We start from the raw sequence: 24625 nt of genomic DNA on the forward strand, positions 1-24625 counted from the left end.
GCTGATTGTACTGCTGCTTTTGTAATCAGAGGGTGAAAGTTTTGTCAAGCTGCCTAATGAGCAGCTCTTTTTCTCGCCTCCTTTGTTGTAAAACTTCAGAGCACAAAATACATCATTTGTCTATCTAACTATTTGCTGAACTCTCCTCGGATCCACTAGCATGTTACCCATTTCCAGTGTAGAGCATAGCACTAGCCTTAAAGCTATTATTGAAAAGATGAGCCAAAGAAACGTTAAAGCGAAGTTTTGGTTGTACTAAGTAATACATTCCTTATAATGGTCGATATATACTTATATCAATGGTACAACAATACACGAAGTGGTCGCGCGCTAGTATGATTGAAGGTTGCTGGTGAGAGAGTTCATTACCTCAAGTGTTCGCGCTACTCTGAAATTTAGGGAATAAGGCATGTATGTTTGCCTAACTTAAGCAGAATGAGTACATATGTGGTGTAATACAGAAGACGAGACCGATGCTTTCCCTGTGATCTGTTCCTGAACAGTTCAACGAAATGGTACTTCACCACTGTCGTTTCTTCAGATATTTATTTCTATTCTGTGTGTTGCTTCGGCTTTCTCTGTTCAATTAGGCATAGAAGCGACTGCGCGCACTCGAAGCGAATCAGAAGCGAATCGGACACACGTAGGTCAACATCCCACTTCGACCATTACAGGCTTAGTAGCATAAAAAAACTGCAGTATACTACTTCCTGCAGTAGACTACTCTCCTAGCTGTGAGTTTGATCACACATTTGCGTATTTTACTTCAGTGACAGCTGACTATATACATAGCTTATTGCGCAGAGCTTAGGCCAGGTTATCTCTACTGCGATAAGCGTTGGCACCACGTGACGAACCTCGGTCAAAGCCGGAAATAATCGTTTGGCTGCCCACCTTTTTGGAGAATCTGCTCGCGAACGTACAGATGAAAAAGTGCCTCAACCCGCTATGTAATTCCGCGTAATAAATATTGATTCACGTCACGACGCAGGCAAACCATGCCCAAATCGTCGCTGTCCTGGCCGGCTGGAGGTGCAACCGTGCCGAGGCCACTGCGGATACCCGGTGACTCACTTCTGGCGCCACACCGAGCAGGCGGTGTTCTTCCAGGCAAAGGGTCTGCACGACCACCCGCCACCCGAACCCAAGGCGACGGCCGAGGCTCGCCGAGCGCTCAGGGCCAAGCGCGCGGGACTGCCCGACCCCACCAAGGTGAGGCGTCGGTCTGGCGCCGAGTCGCACGCTCGCTCGTATAACCTCCGAGTTCGTGTCGACACCGAGGTGTCCTTGTAAGTCAAAAGACTCGAGCTGTCCGCGGTCAATGTTTTTAACATTTCCATGAGTCGGACTTTTCCTCGACTTGCGTTGCGCCGGAGTGGGTCATTGCTTCGTTGCTGATTAAGCCACATTAGCCTCAGTGTTTGATAACACTGAGTAAAATGTATGCTCACAAAGGGGTAGCGGATAATGTGCAGTTGCAAGGCGGAAGCTGTTTTATCTTTATAGGATAATGGTTCATCGTTTTTAATAAGTGGTTCTTAATAAAATATTTTCCACAGAGATGAGCACTGCGGTAAGTATATATACATATTTATGCAACTGACTATACAAAATGGGCCGAATATGACTTTGCATCTGCACATGGATTAATCTGCGCTGTCGTAACCATTATTATGCACACAGGCACTGACGGGACTACCACGTTTCGTTTTCTTATCATATAATCTATCTTTGCTCAAAAAACTGACCACTGGCTCCAAATTACGCAAAATATCATAACAACGCCAGGTGGTCGAAATTTCCGGAGTCCTCCACTACGGCGTGCCTCATAATCATAAAGTGGTTTTGGCACGTAAAGCCCCATAATTTTTTTATCCTAACAACTCTCGTCGCTAGTATGTGATTAATTTATGCCGCAGAGTTTGCTCGACAAGTAGCTTGACACGTCATATATGGCAAGTGCAGGTCAGGGATGTACCTTCGCGTATAGGGCTTGCTTCAAGTATAGATAAGATGCCTGTTATTCTTATGTCCCCCTTTGACGTGTGAAAACATGTGTCACTGTTGTTATTATACACGTTATTTGTGTCTGTAATCTTTTCTGCTGCACCTGTAGCTTGTAGAGAGGGCGTGTGCTCTGCATTGTTTCGGCGACGCGTCTTTTTCGATTCATTCTACACGCCCATTACGTTCTCTCTCCACGTTTAAGCGGCATCTCGGGAAAAAAGAAAACAGGCAAACAAGCAACACCTCTCAACCCCCCTCACGCTAGTCAACTTTCTAGAAATGCTTTCGGCAATCTGTGACTGCTAGAAAGACACCGCGATTTGAAAAGCTAAGCTTGCCCGTGTGCTCACAAGCCTTTCCAAAAGCACGTGTCATTACGGGCAAGCGTCCATTATAGCGATTTTCGAACGACGCCTCAGACCTGGCCCCGAAGAAGGCCGTCTCTGACTTGTTGTGCGGTAATGGTCATCTAGCCAGCGGATATCGACCGGCGCGCGACCTCCGCTCAAAGTGGGCAAAGGGCGCCGCCGTCTCGGGTCCAGGAGACCTGTCCTGGATGGGCGAGGGTCGGTTGGCGCCGGCGCGCGAGCAGCTTGACTTTCGAAAGCCGCGGTGGCGGTGGCTGGATGGGCGCAGCTGCTTCAGTCGCTCGTGTATATTACTCCACATCGGTAGATACGTGCAGTACTGCGAATGTTACTACAAGACATGCTGAGGCAGCCACTCGCGCGCGGAAGGAAGTAGCACGCGTGGTATTGTAGAAGACAAGTCCTCTTGTCGAAACGATGGCTCAGCTATTATACTGTCAGAGCTCCTTTACTGCAAGCCTCTGTCTTCCAAGTACCATTTCGTCTACTTGGCCTGTAACATAAGCACATACTGCACATGCTTAATACAGCTGAAGGTGCAAAGACAGTTTTTTTAAGCTGCAGCAATTGCATATTTCTGATTTCATTTTTCGCGTATAGAGTGTCTCAATTGCGTTTCAGTCGCACTTGACGAGCCATACGTGATCCAAGGAAAAACAGAACACAAACAATACGGGCTCGCATACGCAGATCTCAACAGGCTTCTTAAGAGCAGCCATCATGTGGTTGGCATAGTCGGTGCGAAATCATTTTGGGGAAGAAAGTCGCGAAGACTGGGCTCGAGGACAGAAGTACGCAATGCATTTGCGTTGAGGACTTGCGTTGTGTACTTCTGTCCAAAACAGCCGTTCTGTCCTCGGGATGCAGCCTCTGTGTCGCTCTTCTTAAACGCGTTTCACGGGCTGTGTAGTGCTGCACGATATTACCGTGGCGACGCTTATAGGTCTCCACCGCAGCGTATTTCGTAGCCGCGAGGAAGCTGCGGCAACAGCTCGTCGCCGTTCGTCGAGCGAGCAGCGATCGGCGGCGGTGGCCGCCCGAGCTCCATTTGTCAGGAAGGCGGGAGGTGGGGATCGGCCCGTCTCACGCGCGGAGCGGGCAGACGACGCGCAAACAAGCGCCCATTTGCCTCTCAAACGGAGCGGCTCCCGTTGAAAAATGACCGCCTTCCCATTCCCGGTATAAACGGCCGCCGCGGCGCGTCTTCGCTCCCGCCTTGTCTTCGCCGAATAGACCCGACCGGAACGTCGTCAGTCGATCACTCGGCCTTGCCTACCGACGCCGATCTCGCCCTGCCACTCACGGCCCTTCTCTTCGTCGCTGCATATGTGTCCTCCTGGTTCCCTCCTCGTCTCGCATCTCCGCTCACGCGGGTTTCCTTGCGAGTGCTCATGACGAAATTTGGCGGCAGAAATGAAAAAAATAATTGTCACGGTCTGTTCGTCCGCGCGTCAGGATGGTGAAAAGAGCAGGAAGCCGGTGTCGTGCTTGACGACATGCGTTGCGCTTCGAGCGTGTTCGCGTTCTGTACGAAGGGAAGTCCGCCGAGGTCGCAGTATCTTGATCAATCTGCTCGGCTATTTTGGTATTGTGATGGCCGCCTCTGTGCGCACTCACATTGGCTCGCTGTATACCGTATACCTGCTGTCTATTCAGGGTCGAGTTCCCTACCGCTCCTTGGGGAAGTAAACATGTGTCTCACGATTAACTTCAGTTTAATGAGAGCAGCATTCCGGGCAAGTTGGTAATCCATTGCTTAAATGATATTGCGCGACATAAAAAACGACACGGACGTGGTGTGTCGTCTTCTTTCACGTCCGTGTCGTTTTTTATGTCGCGCAATATCATTTAAGCAACTTCAGTTTCGAGAGTTAGATGCCCCTCTTTCTCGTGGGGTACGCTTACCGTGATCGGACACGAGCAACTGCCGAAACTGTCGCGTTAAGCGACAACAGTTCATTGGTTTATCGCGTTGGCCTGTTGTCCACACACATATACGTATCCATATACAAGACCAAAGGAAAGCCTGTGGAAAATGAACTCTTTTATTATTTACCTGTCTATTCAATTGTGTTATGTGCTATAACGAGGGTCTCGAATCCGGCAACATTGATGCCTTCAGGTATCATGTGTGGGTTTATTGACCAATTGCATTCACCCAAGAACATCACGTTCTCGTGACGCCTGCGGCAGAAAAGACGTTCCACATCCACCGCCAAGGTCTGTGAGTGGTGGCGCTGGTTAACACTACCAGGGTTCTACTAGGAAACATAAATAACCAAGAAAGTGGATGGGGAAACGGCGCCGCGGTAACTTAGTTGGTAGAGCATCACAAGCGCAATGCGAAGGACGTGGGATCGTTCCCCACCTGCGGCAAGTTGTTTTTTCATCCAGTTTCATTTCCATTAATTTTTCATTTCTTTATTTCATTTATTAGGCACAGGTAATTTCCCCAATGTTTTCCTTCGTGTCAGTGTTTGTTGGCTTCTTAAGATATATATATGCGTGTATGTGCGTCTGTGCGCGCTAACTTTGCTCGAAGTAGTAACAGCAATACCAATAAATGATTCGAACAATTGAATAGATTGATTGGACTAGAATGCCAACTCTAGTGCAGCTGCGATGGCGAAATGGCTTTCAAGCTTTCCATCTGGTTTTCGGCGAGAGTTCCTCGAATTAATAAGTGCGAGGCCCGAGGTCAAATAGAAGTCTTAGCGAGCGAAAAGGATCGCGATAGTGTGAATACGTACGAAAGTGGCTTTTTGTTGTAAAAGACAGTAAGAAAACAAGCAGCAGTTCATTTCATTCGGTTTCCTTTTCTCATCCAACGTTGAATGAAGTGCAAACACTTGTCGGACCAATAACGAAAAGTTATCTTAATGGTCCAATCAGAACATGATACAGGAGACCTGTGTAGCTGTAAGAAAATACCTGTAATAAAGTTATTACATAAATAAGAACAATTCGCGCAATCTCTAAAGAATAACAGCATAATGAACGTAAGATAATGTACTAGTGAAAATGACGTCTGGTATCAAAAACAAGCCACTACTGTGCGATAAATTGTAGATAATGCGTCTACATAAAACAAGCAAAAATATAAAAAAAGAACGCACTGCGTTGAAGGTAACTCGAAAATAGCATGGAAAATAGAACACGGGTAAAAAAAAAGGCAATAGGTAGAAAAAAAGTGCAAAAGGGGATAAACTAATTTAATCATAATGAACGTCATGATAACTTCGCCGCTTCTCAAAGATAGCGGATCTCGTTGTTCAGGCCCCCTTTTCTGGGTCTGATTAGCTCTACGACCTGAAACTCTGTAGATGCGCAGGGAACAGCAAGACGCGCATTACACACGCGCTCGGCAAAAGCTAATAACAGCGCACTGTAATGCATTTTCCGTCCCCCGGATTTGCAAAATCAGCATAAACAGGGAGCTTGAGAAAGCACAAGCTTCTGGGAGCGATCTTTACGGATGTGGTTCGAAGCCGCAAAGAGGATAGAAAATTGGGCGCGTCAGACTGCGCAACTGTTGTGCGCCCTTTACACGCGCAAAATGAAAGTGCGTTGTACAAGAAAATGCGAATGCACAGAGTCGGCAGTGGACTTATTACTCCTGCAGTTGTCCCTCTATTTCCAGTTGATTATTTGCGCCTTCTTGCGCGCGTGTGTTCCGGTGCTGTTAGACCGCATTCGAAACCTTTTGAGAGACGGCAGCAGCGGTACACTCACACATGACAGAGGGTTCACGATCGCGGTGTTCCGTGAGCGAATTCCTCTACGATGCGCACGCACACACAGGAAACGCTTCCGCCGCTGTTCTCGCTATTGGGAAGCACGAGGAGACGGCGGGAGGCAGAGGGCAAACTAAATTGCCACCCATTAGCATTATTAGGTTTCGGTCCGGTCCACCGCCCCCCATTCCCCCCCACCGGACCCCGCGACTAATGACGCCAAAAATGGGCCACTTAGCAGCGAATGCACGCCACGCAGGCGCCGCGGAGCGGCCGCAACCGGCGGCGTCGGCGCATGCGCACTCCGCGGTCCTCCCGTAGCGCCTCCCGCGGCGTCTACGTGCGTTTGGTTCAAATTCGGGCTGAACGTTGCTGCGCTTGCGCGTTACGTGTGCCCGTGCTGGTGACTCTGCTGTTTGGATCCGCGACACTGGAGCGATCTGTTGGGAACTCGGCGCTGACGCCCGTGGTTGTACCTGGGTCGCAAGCCCCAAGGGTAGCGTTGGCCTGGCGGCCTGGGGTACAACTCGAAGCATCCGAAGGTCCCGGCAAAGCATGAGTCGACTGGTAACAACGAAACAACTTGTTTATTTTAACATCGCAAAGAGTTGGCGGTCAGGTTGACCGAAGTAGAGAGACGGGAGAGCACTTTACTCAGCAGAAGAAATCGGAGCCCTCCTTTTGGCGTCCGGGGGCAGCTGTTTTTATACTCTCGCAGTTGAGGGCAAGAAGGAACCCCTCAAAAGACGAGCACGTGAATGTACAATGGGCTAATGGTGACGCACACTGTCGTAGCGATGCCGTAGCACCATGTCGAGCACGATCTCGTAGCACCCTGTCGTGGCGCTGCCGGTCGGACACAATGACTGTAATGAGAGGATGGTCCCTGCTTTGGCATCGCCTGTTTCGGGCACAATGACTGGAACGAGATCCCTGCTTTGGCATCGCCTGTTTCGGGCCCAATAACTGGAATGAGATCCCTGCTTTGGCATCGCCTGTTTCGGGCACAATGACTGGAACGAGATCCCTGCTTTGGCATCGCCTGTTTCGGGCCCAATAACTGGAATGAGATCCCTGCTTTGGCATCGCCTGTTTCGGGCACAATGACTGGAATGCGAGGATGATCCCTAGGCGGTCGCATCGCCGCAGTCGCGCCTGGAAACACCTGGCGATGAGTGTTGCGGCGACGACGATCGGGCCAAAATGTCTGCCGCCCCGCCGCAGTCGCGCCGGCAAAACCACGTGTCGCAGGCGAAACGCAACAGACCGCCCCGCCGGGGGAAGGAGATCCCGATGGACAGGGGACTGCATCCGCTGTCCGGAGGGATGTCGCTCGATGATGCTCATAACCGAAGTCGGGCGTCCCTCGACGTTTCTTGAGCGCAGCGCACAGAGAAGGCCTCGTTCTCTCGTTCAGGTTCGCACGGGACACTGCAAAGTGACTTCGGGAGAGTTCACATTTTTGTTCTCGTTCCCGGCAAGCGTTAGAACTACGCTGAAACTCAACCGCTCAGTCAGCAAGCACGGCACAACCCTCACTAAGCCCTGCCAGGCTCTTTCCCCTTTTTATACCACTGCCTAGTTCCTTACAGTAGTCTAGCATCACTCAGAACGCGTCCACAAATTGAAAAATTGCACTAGAAAGCATATCATCACTTTGAAACACTAAACAAAAGCAATATGTTAAAAAAAAAATCCTGCCTCAGGAAGAAAAACATCAGTAACAAACAATTTTGAGGCTGATTCCTACGTTAGGGGCTTCGACTTAAGCCATCGGCGTTACCGTTGAGACTCCCCTTTTTGTAACGCACCTCAAAGGAATATTGTTGTAAAGCGAGGCTCCAGCGCAGGAGGCGGCCATTTTTGGGAGAGATGGTCTGCAGCCATTGGAGAGGGCAGTGATCCGTCTCAATGATAAACCTCGAGCCGGCTAGATAGCATGACAATTTCTGAACGGCCCACACGAGACATGCACACTCTTTCTCGGTGGCGCTATACGCCTGCTCACGACTGGTCAACTTACGACTAGCATACAGGACGGGGTGTTCTACTTCTCCATTTTCCCGTTGGCACAGTACAACGCCCATGCCTCGCTCACTAGCATCGCACTGAACAATGAACCCTTTTGTATAGTCTGGCGATCGTAGCACAGGCTGGCTTGTTAGGGCACTCTTTAGGGCGCTAAAAGCTCTTTCCTTTGTCTCGTCCCAGACGACTGTTTGAGGCTCTGTCTTTCTTAGAGCATCCGTCAGGGGAGCCGCGATATCAGAGTACCTAGGGATGTACCTCTGATAGTAGCCGGCGACACCTAAGAACGACCGAATATCGGTCTTGGTGCGCGGTTGCGGAAAGTCTCGCACAGCGGCCACTTTTATTTCAGAGGGGCGGCGACGACCCTGACCAATCACGTGACCGAGGTAGACAACCTCGGCCTGTGCTAACTGGCACTTAGGAGCCTTTACTGTCAAGCCCGCTTCGCGCAGGCGGGTTAGCACTGCCCGCAAGTGTGTCATATGCTCAGACCAGGATGCGGAGAATATCGCTACGTCGTCTAGATACGGTAAAGCGAATTCTTGCTGTCCCCGCAACACTTTATCCATGAGGCTTGAAAAACAGTATGGCGCGTTCTTCAAACCAAAACTCAATACTTTAGGACGGAATGTTCCCATTGGTGAAATGAACGCCGCATACCTACTAGCCTCTTCTGTAAGTGGAACCTGCCAATAACCCCTGACAAGATCTAGGGTGGAAATAAACTGAGCGCTACTAACTTTCTCAAGGCGCTCCTCGATGTTAGGGATCGGATAAATTTGATCCTTAGTGATGGAATTAAGCCTGCGGTAGTCGACGCAAGGACGAGGTTCCTTGCCCGGTACCTCAACTAAAATCAAAGGGGAGGTATAATCACTCTCACCTGCCTCAATAACGCCGAGCTGTAGCATTTTCTTTACCTCAGCCTCCATAATATCGCTCTGGCGGGGTGACACCCGATACGCCTTGGATCGTACTGGCTCTGTGGAGGTAAGTTCTATATCATGAGTAAGTACAGAAGTCCTACCAGGCCTCTCATAGAACAGACCTTGAAACTCTTGTAATAGCTGGTGTAGTTCGGTTTTCTGCTCAGGCGACAGCGGTGCTTTACTGATAAGGTCACCAATGACTTGACCGGTGTCTTCCCTGTTCGTCACTGAGCCTAGTCCCGGAAGCTCGACTGGAAGCTCTTCAGGAACGTTTATCATCATGCACACCACTGCTTCCCGTTGTCTATAAGGTTTGAGCAGATTACAGTGGTAAACTTGCTGTGCTTTCCGCTTTCCTGGCAGACTTACCACGTAGTTAACGTCCGACAGTTTCTGAACAATTCGTGCTGGGCCCTCCCACTGCACGTCTAGTTTGTTGTTTAGCGATGTGCGCAATATCATGACCTCATCGCCAACCTCAAAACGACGGGCCCTGGCTGTCCGATCATAATAAACCTTGGCCCTCTGCTGGGCCGTTGTCATTGCTTCACCTGACAACTCCTGTGCCCTTCTTAAGCGTTCGAGGAGCTTAAGTACGTACTCCACCACGACTGGGTCGTCGCCCCTACCTTCCCACGATTCTCGAAGCATGCGAAGCGGAGATCGAAGCGAGCGACCGTACACCAGTTCAGCTGGCGAAAACCCCGTAGCCGCATGCGGCGCGGTCCTTAAAGCAAACATCACCCCAGGCAGACACAGCTCCCAGTCAGTTTGATGTTCAAAACACAAGGCTCTCAACACGCGCTTCATGACGGAGTGGAGCTTCTCAACGGAATTCGACTGTGGGTGGTACACTGAGCTGTGTAACAGCTTTACCCCACACCTTTCGAGAAAAGTTGTCGTCAAAGCGCTAGTAAACACTGTGCCCTGATCTGATTGGATTTCCGCAGGGAAACCAACTCGCGCAAATATGGACAGTAGTGCATTGACTATCTCAACTGAGCTGAGTTCTTTAAGCGGCACTGCTTCAGGGAACTTTGTCGCTGGGCAGATCACAGTCAAAATGTGTCTGTACCCCGTGGCTGTTACCGGCAGAGGTCCCACAGTATCAATAACGAGCCGTCTAAAAGGCTCCGTAATGATAGGTACCAATTTCAACGGCGCCCTCGATTTGTCCCCTGGTTTGCCCACCCGCTGACAAGTGTCACATGTCCTCACGAAATGGTCTGCGTCCCGAAAACACCCTGGCCAATAGTACTCTTGCAAGAGACGGTCCTTAGTTTTCTTAACTCCTAGGTGTCCGGACCACGAACCCCCGTGTGACAAGCGCAACAGATCCTGACGATAGCATTGAGGCACGACTAGCTGATCGAACTCCACTCCTCGGCGGTCTAGATACTTCCGGTACAGGACTCCACCTCTTTCCACAAAACGCGCAGTTTTCCTGGCGATACCTTCTTTGACATTGCAGCGCACGTTTTCCAGGCTGCCATCCTTTTTTTGCTCGGCTATCAAAGCCGTCCGGCTGACTTTTAGCAACCTATCAAGTCCGTCTGACGTAGGCGCGATGAGCAAATCAGTAGATAGCTCTTCTAACTTTCCCGCGTCGGGCGTTTCCTCTCCAGTATTTGGCGCCTTTAACGTTACAGACTCAAGTTTATTCAGTTCGGGCGTGCTCTGAATATCAGCTTGCTGCGCCTCTGACCCTTTTTCGTTGTTTGATAACGTCGGCCCCGCAACTACCGCCTTTGCAGCGAGCTCCCGAACCTTCGATCTGGTTAAGGCCTGAACACTAACTTCACCAAACAAAAGCCCCTTCTCGCGCAGGAGGTGATCGGACCTGTTTGAAAATAGGTACGGGTACTGGGGTGGCAGCATAGATGACACTGCCGCCTCTGTCTCAAGCGCTCCGAAAGGTCCTTCAATAAGCATTTTTGCTACCGGCAGACACACGCTATGAGCTTCCACGGCTTGCTTGATCCATGCGCACTCGCCCGTGAACATATGGGGTTCTACGTAAGACGGGTGAACTACATCCATCGTAGCTGCGGAATCGCGAAGCACTCGGCACTCTTTCCCGTTTACGAGGAGGTCTCGCATGTAAGGCTCGAGAAGCTTCATGTTCTCGTCAGTGCTGCCTATTGAAAAAAACACAATTTTTGGTGTTGTTTCCGGACACTGCGCCGAAAAGTGACCCGGCTTCTGGCACGTATAACACAAGCGCGCTCGCCTCATCTCGAACCGCTTTCTGCGTTTGGCTGCCGCTGTCTCTTTACGTTTGGTCGGACTGCTTTCGCTCGCATCCTCACTACGCGTGTCCCCCTTTAATCTCATGGGTGTGAACTTCGGCCTCTCAAACTTCGAGCCAAATTCACCCTTTTGACCGTCCTTAGCTCCGCGAGCCCGACGCGTCACAAACTCCTCGGCTAGCTCAGCGGCTTTAGCCACCGTACAAACGTCTGGCCTATCCAAGACCCAGTATCGCACGTTCTCCGGTAACCGACTATAAAACTGTTCTAGCCCGAAGCACTGCAGAACTTTATCGTGGTCACCAAACGCTTTCTCTTCTTTGAGCCACTCCTGCATGTTCGACATAAGCCTATACGCAAACTCTGTATATGACTCACTTTTGCCTTTCTCATTTTCCCGAAACTTCCGACGGAACGCCTCCGCAGACAGCCGGTACTTTTTTAGCAGACTCGATTTTACTTTGTCGAAATCCTCTGCCTCCTCTCTATCCAAGCGAGCGACTACGTCGGCCGCCTCGCCGGGTAACAAAGTGAGCAAGCGCTGTGGCCACGTTTCCCGAGAGAACCCCTGCTTCTCGCACGTTCGCTCAAAGTTAACCAGGAACAAACCAATGTCCTCTCCAAGCTTAAACGGCCGCATCAGGTCAGTCATTTTGAACAATACGCGTTCTCCTGCACCGTGTGCCTGACTTCCATTACGAGCGCGTTCCATTTCTACCTCAAGACGCTTCATTTCCAAAGCGTGTTGACGGTCACGCTCTTGTTGCTCTCGCTCTTTCTGTTCTTTACGTTCACGCTCTTCTTTTTCTTTCTGTTCTTTAAGTTCGCGCTCCTGTTTCTCTTTTTGCTCTTTAAGTTCGCGCTCCTGTCTTTTTGACCTCTCCTCAATAGTCTCAAGGCATTCCGACAGCTCGTCATCCTCAGCCTCTAACTCAAGAATAGCCTTTAGCAGTTCAGGTTTTCTTAGTTTGTCTGAGACATCCAGACCCAACTCTCTTGCAAGCTCCAACAATTTCGGTTTGCGCAACGACTTCAAATCCATGGCTGCTCTGAATGCTGCTTTCTCTACTGCTTACTATTGTCTTGCCGCAAACTAACCCGGCAGCAACGACAACCACAATTACCAGCTCTGTTTCTGACACTAACAAAAGCCTGGCAAAGCTCAGAAGAAGAAAGTCCCGCACTCACCAAACCTCGCAGGCAGGAATTCCGCGCAGTCGTTCCGCTGCAGGCAACCAGTCGTCACACAGGGCTCGTTGCACTGCTCCCGGATCGTCGTTGAGCTGCTCAGCATACAGTCAACTGCATCTCTTTGCTGCTGGCCTCCGTTGTCGCGATCTCGCCGCTGGCAGACCGTTGTTTGAAGTCGTAGGCGATCTCACCGCTGGCAACCAGATGTTTGGATCCGCGACACTGGAGCGATCTGTTGGGAACTCGGCGCTGACGCCCGTGGTTGTACCTGGGTCGCAAGCCCCAAGGGTAGCGTTGGCCTGGCGGCCTGGGGTACAACTCGAAGCATCCGAAGGTCCCGGCAAAGCATGAGTCGACTGGTAACAACGAAACAACTTGTTTATTTTAACATCGCAAAGAGTTGGCGGTCAGGTTGACCGAAGTAGAGAGACGGGAGAGCACTTTACTCAGCAGAAGAAATCGGAGCCTTCCTTTTGGCGTCCGGGGGCAGCTGTTTTTATACTCTCGCAGTTGAGGGCAAGAAGGAACCCCTCAAAAGACGAGCACGTGAATGTACAATGGGCTAATGGTGACGCACACTGTCGTAGCGATGCCGTAGCACCATGTCGAGCACGATCTCGTAGCACCCTGTCGTGGCGCTGCCGGTCGGACACAATGACTGTAATGAGAGGATGGTCCCTGCTTTGGCATCGCCTGTTTCGGGCACAATGACTGGAACGAGATCCCTGCTTTGGCATCGCCTGTTTCGGGCCCAATAACTGGAATGAGATCCCTGCTTTGGCATCGCCTGTTTCGGGCACAATGACTGGAACGAGATCCCTGCTTTGGCATCGCCTGTTTCGGGCCCAATAACTGGAATGAGATCCCTGCTTTGGCATCGCCTGTTTCGGGCACAATGACTGGAATGCGAGGATGATCCCTAGGCGGTCGCATCGCCGCAGTCGCGCCTGGAAACACCTGGCGATGAGTGTTGCGGCGACGACGATCGGGCCAAAATGTCTGCCGCCCCGCCGCAGTCGCGCCGGCAAAACCACGTGTCGCAGGCGAAACGCAACACTGCGCTATCTTTCGTTATTATATGCAGGCGGGAAAAACAGCGTGGCGAGCCTGTTTGAACATGGTATGCAATTAGGGGCCGAAATTATGCGTTCTCTGACGCTTAGATCAGGTCATATTGGTAATTTATCTGCGGTGTTCGGCAACACGACTCACAATGTTAGGGTCAATATTCGACGCAATATGTAACTGGCATTCAACCAATGATTACTTCATAAGCACGAGTCTAAACGTTTCTTGGAGATGATCACTACGAGGTTTAATTTGTTGGGGGATGATGCTCGTAAGAGCTTTCGATTCAGTGGTTAGGGTAATTCTGGCTCTCGAATACAATCGTGATCGCGGCATGTTAAACTGAACGATGAAGCCGCGGAGACGCACAGATGAGGACTGTTTATTACAACTGTGGTAACAGGACTGGTGCATGCGCACCTGGTGTGAGCCACCTCTCCTGCTCGTCTTCTTCTCATCGTCTCCAACGATGCGTGTTTCTTGCGATATCTTACCTCAGTGCGCGAAACCTTGCGCCGCTTTGTCTCACTGTACACCACCGCTATAACCATCATCGCCGTCATCGTCGTCCTAAATCCAGTGCTCGATGCGTGTGTGCGTGTGTGTGTGTGTGTGCGTGCGCGTGCGCGTGCGTGTATGTGTGTGTATGTGTGTGTGCGTGTATGTGTGTGTATGTGTGTGTGCGTGTGTGCGCGCGCGTGTGTGTGTATGTGTGTGTGTATGTGTGTGTGTATGCGTGTGTGCGTGCGTGTGTGTGTGTGTGTGTGTGTGTGTGTGTGTGTGTGTGTGTGTGTGTGTGTGTGTGTGTGTGTGTGTGTGTGTGTGTGTGTGTGTGTGTGTGTGTGTGTGTGTGTGTGTGTGTGTGTGTGTGTGTGTGTGTGTGTGTGTGTGTGTGTGTGTGTGTGTGTGTGTGTGTGTGTGTGTGTGTTTGTGTGTGTGTGTGTCCCTGTGCACAGGAAACATCAGGCGTGACAGCCTCAAATGATTCACCAAGATTCTTTTTTTTTCATTCAGCAAAGTTTCTGTGGCGATGACAAAATTTTTTTCAGGTTTCAGAATTGTGGCTGATTTAACGTTGGCGACAGATTCGGGGAAGCATGATCCAACTATCCCAAGCAAGAATTTTACTCGGGGTTTAGGATTTGGCATTTAATAATAATATTTGGGGTTTTACGTGCCAAAACCACTTTCTGATTATGAGGCACGATTTGGCATTTGCGATGCAGAGGTGCGGCAAGTCCCGCGTTTGGCAGGTTTGTCGCCTCCCACGTCCTATAGATTTGTTTTGACTCCCTTGGGAACCACGGCCAACAATTTACGACGCACTGGCACACTGCGTTAGAATGGGATCGCTAAATAAGCGCTATTTACAAGGCTATTGTCTGCAGCTACAATTCGGAAATAGTGTGACACATTGGTAGCGAAATGACAATCAATGCTTTAGCGAGAAAAGGCAATTAGTTATGCATCACGCACGAAACAGCAATGCAGCTATTAACTGTTCTCATGCGCACAATTCCAATACTACGATGCCTAGCTACAATACCAGCTACATGCCCATGCGTGCGTGCCAGGCGCTGAGCTCTACGGCACCGAGTACCATAGTACCGCAAAGAATTGAAGAGGAGCAGAGTGCGTGATTCTGCGGGCACGACAGGAAATAACGTTTTATGTAAATAAAGAAATCAAAAGCTACAAGGCCTCACTACATATCGAAAGGGATAAAGCACTTTAGGGAGCTAAGTGCCCAATCTAAGTGCCCAAGTGCCTCGGTGGAAGAGTACCCACCGTAAGAGAGTACGAACGCCTTGATATCACCGCTACCAGGGCCTACCACGCGAGAAATAGCAAAATGCCACTCCATTAGCTATAAAGAAAAGAGCAGAGCAATTTCTCGACTCAAGCGTGGTATGGATGCGCCTTCGGAGGAGTGATTTCTCAATTTGAGGACGCCTCTCCAAAGCAACATTCACATAATGAATACGTGTATTCTGCCTCTCTCTTTCTCTCCGTCTCTCAATTTCGAAGCCTTTCTACTGAGATCAAATTAAATAAAGCGCACCGAAGCGGAGAACGAAGCATCGCCCGTCCAGCTGTGTTTCTCACCGGCAGCGTGCAGGCTGCCGCCTCTGTGAACCCCGGACCACATAGAGCGGCTGACGATCGCCGACGAGGTGCAGCGCTACTGAAGCTGTGTGTGAGGTGCACCGACGCGGCCTCTCCAGTGCGAAGAAGAAGAAAATAGCACCTCATTCCGGGCGAGCCTTTAATACTAAATGGGAATACGCGTGCCCAGGCTATTCCTTCTGTACTAAAACCTCCTCGGCGATTAAAACCAGTCTGGGAAGAGCGAAAGCAGATGGTAAGATACAAACAGTGCAGAAGGAACCGTGGGCGAAAGAGTCAGACAACACGGGCACTGTGTTGTCGTCTCGCGTTGCCCAATTCTTTCGTCCACTCTTCCTTCTGCGCTGTTTCTTTTCTACGATGTTAACCTAGGGACTCACACAGTTAGCTCGCTGTTCTCAATCAAAAAAGAAAAGGAAAAAAAGAAGGCGCAGTCCTTTATACAGTTAACCAGTTTCCGAAGGTTATCGGACGCATACACTTTGTGTTTAGAAGCAGGCTTTGGTAGCCACTCGCAAACTTTAGCTGCTTGTTTATCGCGGATAATCCGAGGGTTTGTAAATTCGACACTGCAAATTTCAACCCACTCGGGTTTGCAGGTGTAGTCCGCGACGAGATCTTATCGGCTTTATAACTAGAGAGGAAATCTTATAACTCGTCTAATTCACTTGCAAACCACATTACTCGCGTGCGTGCGCGTGTCGACCGTCTTTGCTCTTAGCGACAGCAGGCTGAGTATAACACAGCGTGTTTCTAATAGCCCCGCCGTTTTGATTGCCCCGGCGCCGGGTCTAGTTGTCGGGCCGCTGCACGGATTTGGTGCGACCGAGATGGCGCGGCGCTGCGGTTCGGCGCGCTGCCGCGTGCTGCCGCAGCGCGGATAGCGTCGCGTCGCGCCGAGCGATCCGCCGACGGGGTCGCGCGAGCGCTTTGATCTCTCGAGCGCCCGCAGGGCCGTGTTTGCGCAGCCTGATGAGCTGGCCGTGCCTCCTTTCTCCTCGCCGACCGAAGACCAACGCTGCTCCTCCGCTCGGCGCTTCCCATAGCACGCTCGGCTGCACCGCACAGCTGACGCTGCCGACGCCGATACGAGGCCGCTGCGGTGCGTGTGCGCGCGGACGACCGCGTAAGCGGAAACCACATGGAACGCCATTCGCGGTGTATATTCGGCGCGGCGTCTCCCAGGCGTTCGCGAGCCCGTTTTACGTTGAGCAGTGGTTATCGTGCTGTAGTTTAAGCGTTACGCGTACCACACTGAAATCCATAACCACACCGAACTCATTTCAGCCACGATCAATAAGCACCACGTAAAATGGCCGCGCTGAAGTCGGATAAGGTTGCGCGGAAAATACGTCGCAAGTACAAGTGCATTTCTCTGACGTCTTCTGCAAATTATATTATACATATGCTTTAAAGCAAGTCCGCCGCATAAAAGGTAAATGTGCATTCCAATATGGTTGGCTCTCCGAGGAAAAAGAAAGTAGTCGATTCAATTTCAGGTTGTTACGGTACAGGCAAACCATGACATTTTACAAACATATTCAAGGTTATGTAGAGCAAATCACACGAGGCATTAGCACAATAGTAGCGAACAGGGATACTTGGTATTGGTTTAATTTGGAAAAGGCCAGACTCGCGTAATGCGCCTGGAATATAACATTTGTTAATTGTTTTCTAACGATACAGCGCAGAGTGCATAAAATTCTTAACTAGGTGGCATTTCGCTGTCCGGTTTACCGGGTAAAATCTTGCGTAAATTATGGCGTCTATGCACGCAAAGTGACTAGTGCGGTGCGGCAGAGAAATAGCTCCAAATATAAATTTGTTCCTGTAGGTGCAAAGATGTGTTTACATCACAAATACGCTGCAAAAGCAACTTTCGAGTCCTAGATTGTCTAAGAACTAGACAACAGTCAACCTTCAAAAATTAAAGAAAAAAAAAGAGGAGGGGAGGGAGAGTATGGGGTTTCGCCTTCCGAAACTGCGCTCTGGGTTACAAGGGATGCCTTGGTGGAAGGCACTGGTATAATTATAACCACCTTGTGTTCACCTTGCGCAAAATAATCCGCGTGTTTGTTCGGTAACTTGACACTTGGACTTCCTGAGGTGTCGGGAACAATACTGCCTTAAGATCGGGATCAGCAAAGAGGATGTTGTCAAAAGGTGCTATCGAACCACCTTCCCTCTGAGATATTAGCAGGATGCAGTTGAAAGTTCGTTGAGACAACATTCGGTGTACGGTAGGAAATAGAAATAAAAATATGAGGACTCCGAAGCAACTATGAGTTGTGAATTCGAAAGCATTAATGTACAATTGCACGTCGCTGAATGAACTTGAGACGCGTGGCGCGTTTTGATTTGACTTTATCGGTGCCCTGACTGTGACATGGCCACGCGGCCATCCGCAGCCCATCTGTTTTGGGAGTGCCAGCGACACGCTCAGCAGCGGGACCACCACCTGAGGGCGGTGCGAGTGTCGCCCTACGAGGAGTGGATTTGACCGGCAACTGGCTCGATGGATTCCGACAGGGTCATGGGTCATTCTGGACTCGCTCTTGGCTTTCGCTAAGGACGCGCAGCTCCTAGGACGGCTCTGAATACGCCTCCCCCCTCCTCGTCATATTCCCCATTATAGGCCTTCGATCCATCCCTCAATCTTGCTTTCACCTTTGCGCATCCTTCTTGCTATGCATCATCATCCCTCATCACATCTTTATGTCCCCGTTCCCCCTCCCCCTGTGCAAAGTAGCAGGCTATAGCACCTTAGCTCAGGCCGACCTCTCTGCCTTCTTTCAATTAAATTATCTCTCCACATCTTGTCATCATCATCATCGAGATGCAGTCAGAATGCAGGAGAGAGCTTGCGGACAAGAAGAGAGAAAACAAAGATAGGAAAGGCAGGGAGGTCAACCAGAACAGCATCCGATTTGCTACCCTACACCGGGGGTGGGGGAAAGGGGAATAGAAAGAGGAAGAAAGGGAGAGAGTAAGCACTGAGTACGTGTGGGAGGGACACCATACACAAGGACACTATAAACGGTCTCTTAAGCCGGTGCACTTCAAGTACTGCACTAGTGCACGAATCGCTTTTCGAGCCAGTGATGGGTGTGGCCACGGTCCGAGTATCTTTGACTCGGTGAACGGTCGCGAGTCCAGTCGGCGTAAAGTTGCCCGCAGAGAGAGACGTTGGACATCGTAGCGAGGGCAGGTACACAATAGGTGCTCGATGGTCTCCTCGCACCCACAGGAGTCGCACATCGGGCTCTCGGCCGTTCCCGTACGGTAGGAGTATGCGTTCGTGAACGCCACTCCCAGCCACAAGCGACACAACAAGGTTGTTTCGCCGCAGGAAAGGCTAGATGGCAGTTGTAGCCGTAGCGTGGGGTACAGTTTACAAGAAACGCGTGGATGTCACAGGCATCCGAGAGCGAGATCGACGTGGCGTGGCGGCGATGCCTCTCCCCTCACGCAGTACCCCACACACGAGGGGTTCCCTTTCGGCCGCTCTGCTCCGTCGGGGCCTGAGACAGCAAGCGCGAGCCAGCGTCACGAGCGCGGGAAGAAAACTCGTGACGGCGTCGCAGCCAGTGGAAAGTTTCGCGGTTACAGACACTGCCGAGACTTCTTCGCTCAATGGGCCACTTGACGCTATCGCATCAATAAAACATACAGAATGTGTACGAAAGGCGCCAATTGAATTGTCGAGCAAGGCAGAGTGATAACCACAAGTGCATGCAGCACATTTTAACGCGATAGCATTGAGGGCCTCGCGTCGCAAATAAATCGGCTGTCGGCGTCGGACGTCGTTTCGCGAAAAATCATTCCAAACCACAACCACGCAGGGCCTCCGGTGGCGCAGAGGCGTTACAGAACTAATTGAATTCCTCAAAGCAAAGTGCATCAGAAAAATCATAAAGTACGACCTAAACGCAACCTGCAGACATAATAGCGCCGGAGTTTAATTCGAATATACCAGAAAACATAATTATGTTACGCGGAAACTCAAACACAAGCCCCCTTTCTGGCTTTTCTGCCATTGATAGAGCGGCGTGGCCCACTCGTTTCCTTGCAACAACACCCTGCTCGCCTCCGCGCATCCGCGAGGAAACTGCGCTTGCCGGGAAGCGTGACAAGCAGTCAGGGATCATCGAATGCTGTCGCGTTCCACTCCTAAGAGGAAGCGTTCGCTCGGGTGCTCCCATCTAAATACATGTAAAAGGAGAATTCGTTTTTCTCGGCAACCACTGCACGAAATTTAGCGAAATTTGTTGCATTTAGAAGAAAAATTCAAAATCTAGTGACTGCTAGTTTCGAATTTTCAATTTAGGTGGTAAATTTCTTATTAAACATTGGCGAAAATCGAAAAATTCCAGAAACCAAAACTATCAAGTTTACAACTCTGTTACTCAGCAATGACAAATGATACCACAATAATTTTAATTGCAGCTAATATTACATCTAAAGCGGACAAAATTGCTATGTTGCACACGAATCTAAAAAAATTTAGTAATATGGAAATACAGTTTTTGCACAACCCTTGTACACAACGTAACACATTCATGTAAGATATAAATTTACGTATTGAAATTGTCCGCTTTGAATGGTCTAATGGATTCCGTTTACAGAACCGCGATATTTGTTCTTGGTACAGAGCTATTCACTTGCAAACTTCATGCTTCTATTCTTCTCAAACTTTCACATTTTTAAAAATCTTTTTAACAAAGTTCAGGCCGTAAATCGGAATTCCGCTTCCAACAGTCACTACAACTTAACTTTCTCTTTCAACAAATTCCATTAAAATCGGTCCAGAGGTTATTTCGGAAAAACGTTTTTGCGTTTTACATGTATTTGAACAGGCCGCGTCTGAGTTGGGGCCGAGCTAAAGCTTCCTCTTAAAAGCGAAGCTTAAGCGTCCTCCAAATGTTTCACATTTACATCTGAAAGGCGGTTTACGAATTGCCAGTTTCAAACCAAGTGACCTTTTGAAATTCCGATGAAGAAAGCCAAGCATACGGCTACGTATTATTGGTCACATATTGAATGTATTTGCCATGGCATGATTTTCATCGATGTGAACGCCTATAATTAACGTACTCAAAGTCTTCAGTGCGAAACGTGTACGGTAACGGGCCACTGAGCTGAGTACAAGTTCTAGACACCGCCATAACTCCGCATTTATTCATAGACAGTCATTCCACAGCGTTAATTAGATTGGTAAGGTAAGCTTAATTGGATGAAGCATGCGTCTTGACCGTTAGTTGCCTCCGTGTGAAGCACACTGTCGTATGAGGAAAGGCGAATCCTTCCAGAATTTCTCAGCACGTATCAGTAATGTGCACAACTGCTAACCAAACAATATTGTTAAATAACGCGATTGTTTATTAGGAAAATACGTTAAAGTCACTAAATAAGATAGCGCACTGCATGTCCGACACATGATGTAGTATGCAGCGACACAACCGGAGATGCAGTATAGGTCAAATTCCCCTCAATCTAGCGACTTTGTTTGCTTGTTCATCATTAACTATCCTTTCACTGAATCAGTCATGCAGTCGTGCCACAGTATACAAGTTGTTCCTGTAGCAGTTGCACCAAAGTAGCAACTCCCCAGCCGCTGGTGTGTGAGTACTATGGTGCAAGTGCTACATGCACAACTGATATATACTGTGGTACAACGGCTGCTGTGGCTGCCGCCGCGGCCCAGCAGCCAGCCAAAGTGTTATCCTATGAATAATCCTTGGACCTTCATCCCGCATAGAGTAACGGCGAACGTTTAGATATGCAAAGGCGTGACGTACTAGATTGCAGTGGCATTTCCCAACTACGAAGCTTTCTCCTGCATAGTGGACTGTATCAGTCCGGCCACGATTCGGCCACCACCAATTACTAACCACGCTGCAAATAAAAAAGCCACATTAACACTTCTGATAGAGTATAACATTAACTAGGTACCCATCATTAGTTCCACAACCATGGAGAAGTCCGTGACACACACACAAACACACGCGCACACAGCGTGGTTGGTGCGTGCGGGCGTGCGTGCGTGCGTGCGTGCGTGCGTGCGTGCGTGCGTGCGTGCGTGTGTGTGTGTGTGTGTGTGTGTGTGTGTGTGTGTGTGTGTGTGTGTGTGTGTGTGTGTGTGTGTGTGTGTGTGTGTGTGTGTGTGTGTGTGCGTGCGTGCGTGCGTGCGTTTTAGTTATTGTATGCAAAGCCTTAGTTGTATGCTCAAGCCACTTGCGTCGTTAAACTTCGTTAAATCGTTAGTTGGTGCCGAGATAATATGCTCAATATTAATGCTACTAAATAGAAATTTGTAATTCTTTCATCCCCGCAAGAAAGTGTACAGGAGAAGCCATGCGTTAACTTTGGTCCGACTTCGCTTCAGGCTGTTGACCACGCAACATTTCTTGGAGTTGAACTAGACAATCATTTGAAATTTACAACTCAACTCACATATCCTTATTGACCTGTAAAGCGGCATATGGTATCAGAATACTAATCAAAGACCGCCCCTATTTTTCTGTACGTATATTAGTTTCACTCTACTACGCATTTCTTAATTATGGGGTTTTACGTGCCAAAACCACTTTCTGATTATGAGGCACGCCGTAGTGGAGGACTCCGGAGATTTTGACAACTAGGGGTTGTTTAACATGCACCTAAATCTAAGTACACGGGTGTTTTCGCATTTCGCCCCAATCGAAATGCAGCCGCCGTGGCCGGGATTCGATCCCGCGACCTTGTGCTCAGCAGCCCAACACCACAGCCACTGAGCAACCACGGCGGCTTACGCATTCTTCACAGCCACATCTCTTACGGCATTTCCTCTTGGGGCAATAACTACGCAACTCACTTGGCGCCCCTGCAGCGCACAGAAAACCAAGCTTTTAGAATAATCAGTTACAGCCATTTTTCATCTAGTGCTCTGCCATTACTCCGCACATATAATATTTTGTCAGTAGTGGATTTAAATAAATGTTCTCTTAGCGTCCTGGCGTATAAATTTTGTCGAGGAGAATTACCAGTTTCGTTGATAACAAAAGACCAAACCCCACATTTCACTGGCACTCGATTTTCACGCCATAACTACCTCCTACCGAAACCAAGAACTAACTACGGCAAATTTACTGCGAACCTTTCGGCAACATCAGTATGGAATTCACTACCACCCTCCATTAAATCATCTCCTTCCGTTCATTTATTTAACAGTCAACTTCGTCACCACTTGTTAGGAAAGTGATTGTGTTGTTTTTTTTTTTTGCGCTTCTGTATGTGGAATAATACTCCTAGGATCTGCCTTTTGTGTTTATACTTTATTGTTATTGCTATGACTTGACTTTTTTATTACTTTCTGTTCCATAGGATTGCTACTGCTGTTGTTAACCGTATTAAATGTACTTTTGCAATGTATTTATTGTTGGAGGTCCCTCCCCAGTCTTTGACTATGTGACCTCCTATAGTTACTTTTTCTGTAAAACATTTTAATCGCATCAATAAACTGAAACTGAAACTGAATCTAAAGCTACCTGATAATCTTACCTGGTCTAAAGCCAGTGAGCAGACTTATGCGAGTAATGGAACTCACTAGATCTTGAAGGCAGCTGATAAAAAACATGTAGTAGTAGTTGTAGTATGTTTATTTGGCCATATTATATACAATATGCCCTCGAGGTGAGGCTAAAGGAGGTAGACCAAGCATACCTCCTGACAAGGCCTACACCCCGATCACACATCATGGAAACGGGGGCCGAATGGACAAAAGAAAAGAAAAAAAAAACAATGAGCAAACATGATCACAATAGAAAAATAGTTAATGATAGACAATAATAAATATCAATTAACAATAAACAAAACATTATACAGAATTATACAGAACAAAACAAGCATACAGAATTAGCTGAAATTTAACCGGGGGGGAAAAGAATCGTCAGTTTTTTCTTAAATACAGACACACTATAACTTTCTAAAGCAATCTGAGTAAGAGACTGGTAGGCATTACAAATGTTATAATTTGATAATCGGTTGTTTGTTTACCATAATTTGTTCTGGGTCTTGCAGTAGATAGGGCAACGGAACGTAGACCATACGCAACGTTTCTTGAATTATAAGTATTAGAAAAAGAGTTAAAGTCATGCTTAATTTTATAAAAAATGTGAAGAGCCAAACTAAAATTGTATAAATGAAAGAAATTGCGAACATGAAATGTTTCGAAAAGATTTGCTTCAACAGGTGAACTTGAACTTAATAAACGTAGAGCTCTTTTCTGGAGAGAAAGCAATTTGTGTGAATCAGTTTTGTTGCATGTACCCCACACTAGGTTGCAATACACCAGGTGAGACTGAACAAGGGCAAAATATAACTGTTTTTTAACTTGTAGTGGGAGGAGATGTCTAACACAATAAATAACATAAATAGATCTGGCCATTTTTAGTCTAATGTAGTTTATATGATCACTCCGACCCAAATCGCTACGAAAAAACACACCAAGGAACCGGCAACTATGAACTTGCTCGATGTTAAAGTCATTAAAAAATAGTTTGATGTGATGATCTAATGGTTTGTTTTTTGGATGGAAGAGCATAAACTTTGTTTTGTTTACGTTTAATTGAAGTTGATTAACATAGAGCCAAACCGCTAACTCCTCAAGCCAGGTATTACATTGGTGTTCAATTACTTGGAGACTGGAGCCGGAATATTAGGGTTTTGTATTTTCAGATAACACGTTGTTTTCCAAGACTCCGTAATACTTGTCCACAGTGGGCACCCGAACCATTGCAGAGAGATGTAATATCGAGGTACCGGGACTCTTTCCGTTGAAAGTGAAATAGGCGGCTCCATATCGCGAGCTTTAGAGCAGTCATGATGCATTAAGATCCGCCAGGACCCGGTCCTGGTGGATGAATTTTGCCCCAAAGAACATC

General features: G+C 48.7%; 1 protein-coding gene across 1 annotated transcript in view; it reads left to right on the forward strand.

The window, feature by feature from the left end:
- The window catches only part of LOC142558571 (uncharacterized), a 42066-nt gene that overhangs the window by 12176 nt on the left and 5265 nt on the right, over positions 1–24625 (forward strand). Inside the window, exon 3 of the mRNA XM_075670705.1 lies at positions 992–1212. Coding sequence (XP_075526820.1) covers positions 992–1212 — 221 coding nt within the window. The remainder of the gene's footprint in view (positions 1–991; positions 1213–24625) is intronic.

The sequence above is a fragment of the Dermacentor variabilis genome, chromosome 9 (assembly GCF_050947875.1).
Source record: "Dermacentor variabilis isolate Ectoservices chromosome 9, ASM5094787v1, whole genome shotgun sequence".
NCBI lineage: Eukaryota > Metazoa > Arthropoda > Arachnida > Ixodida > Ixodidae > Dermacentor > Dermacentor variabilis.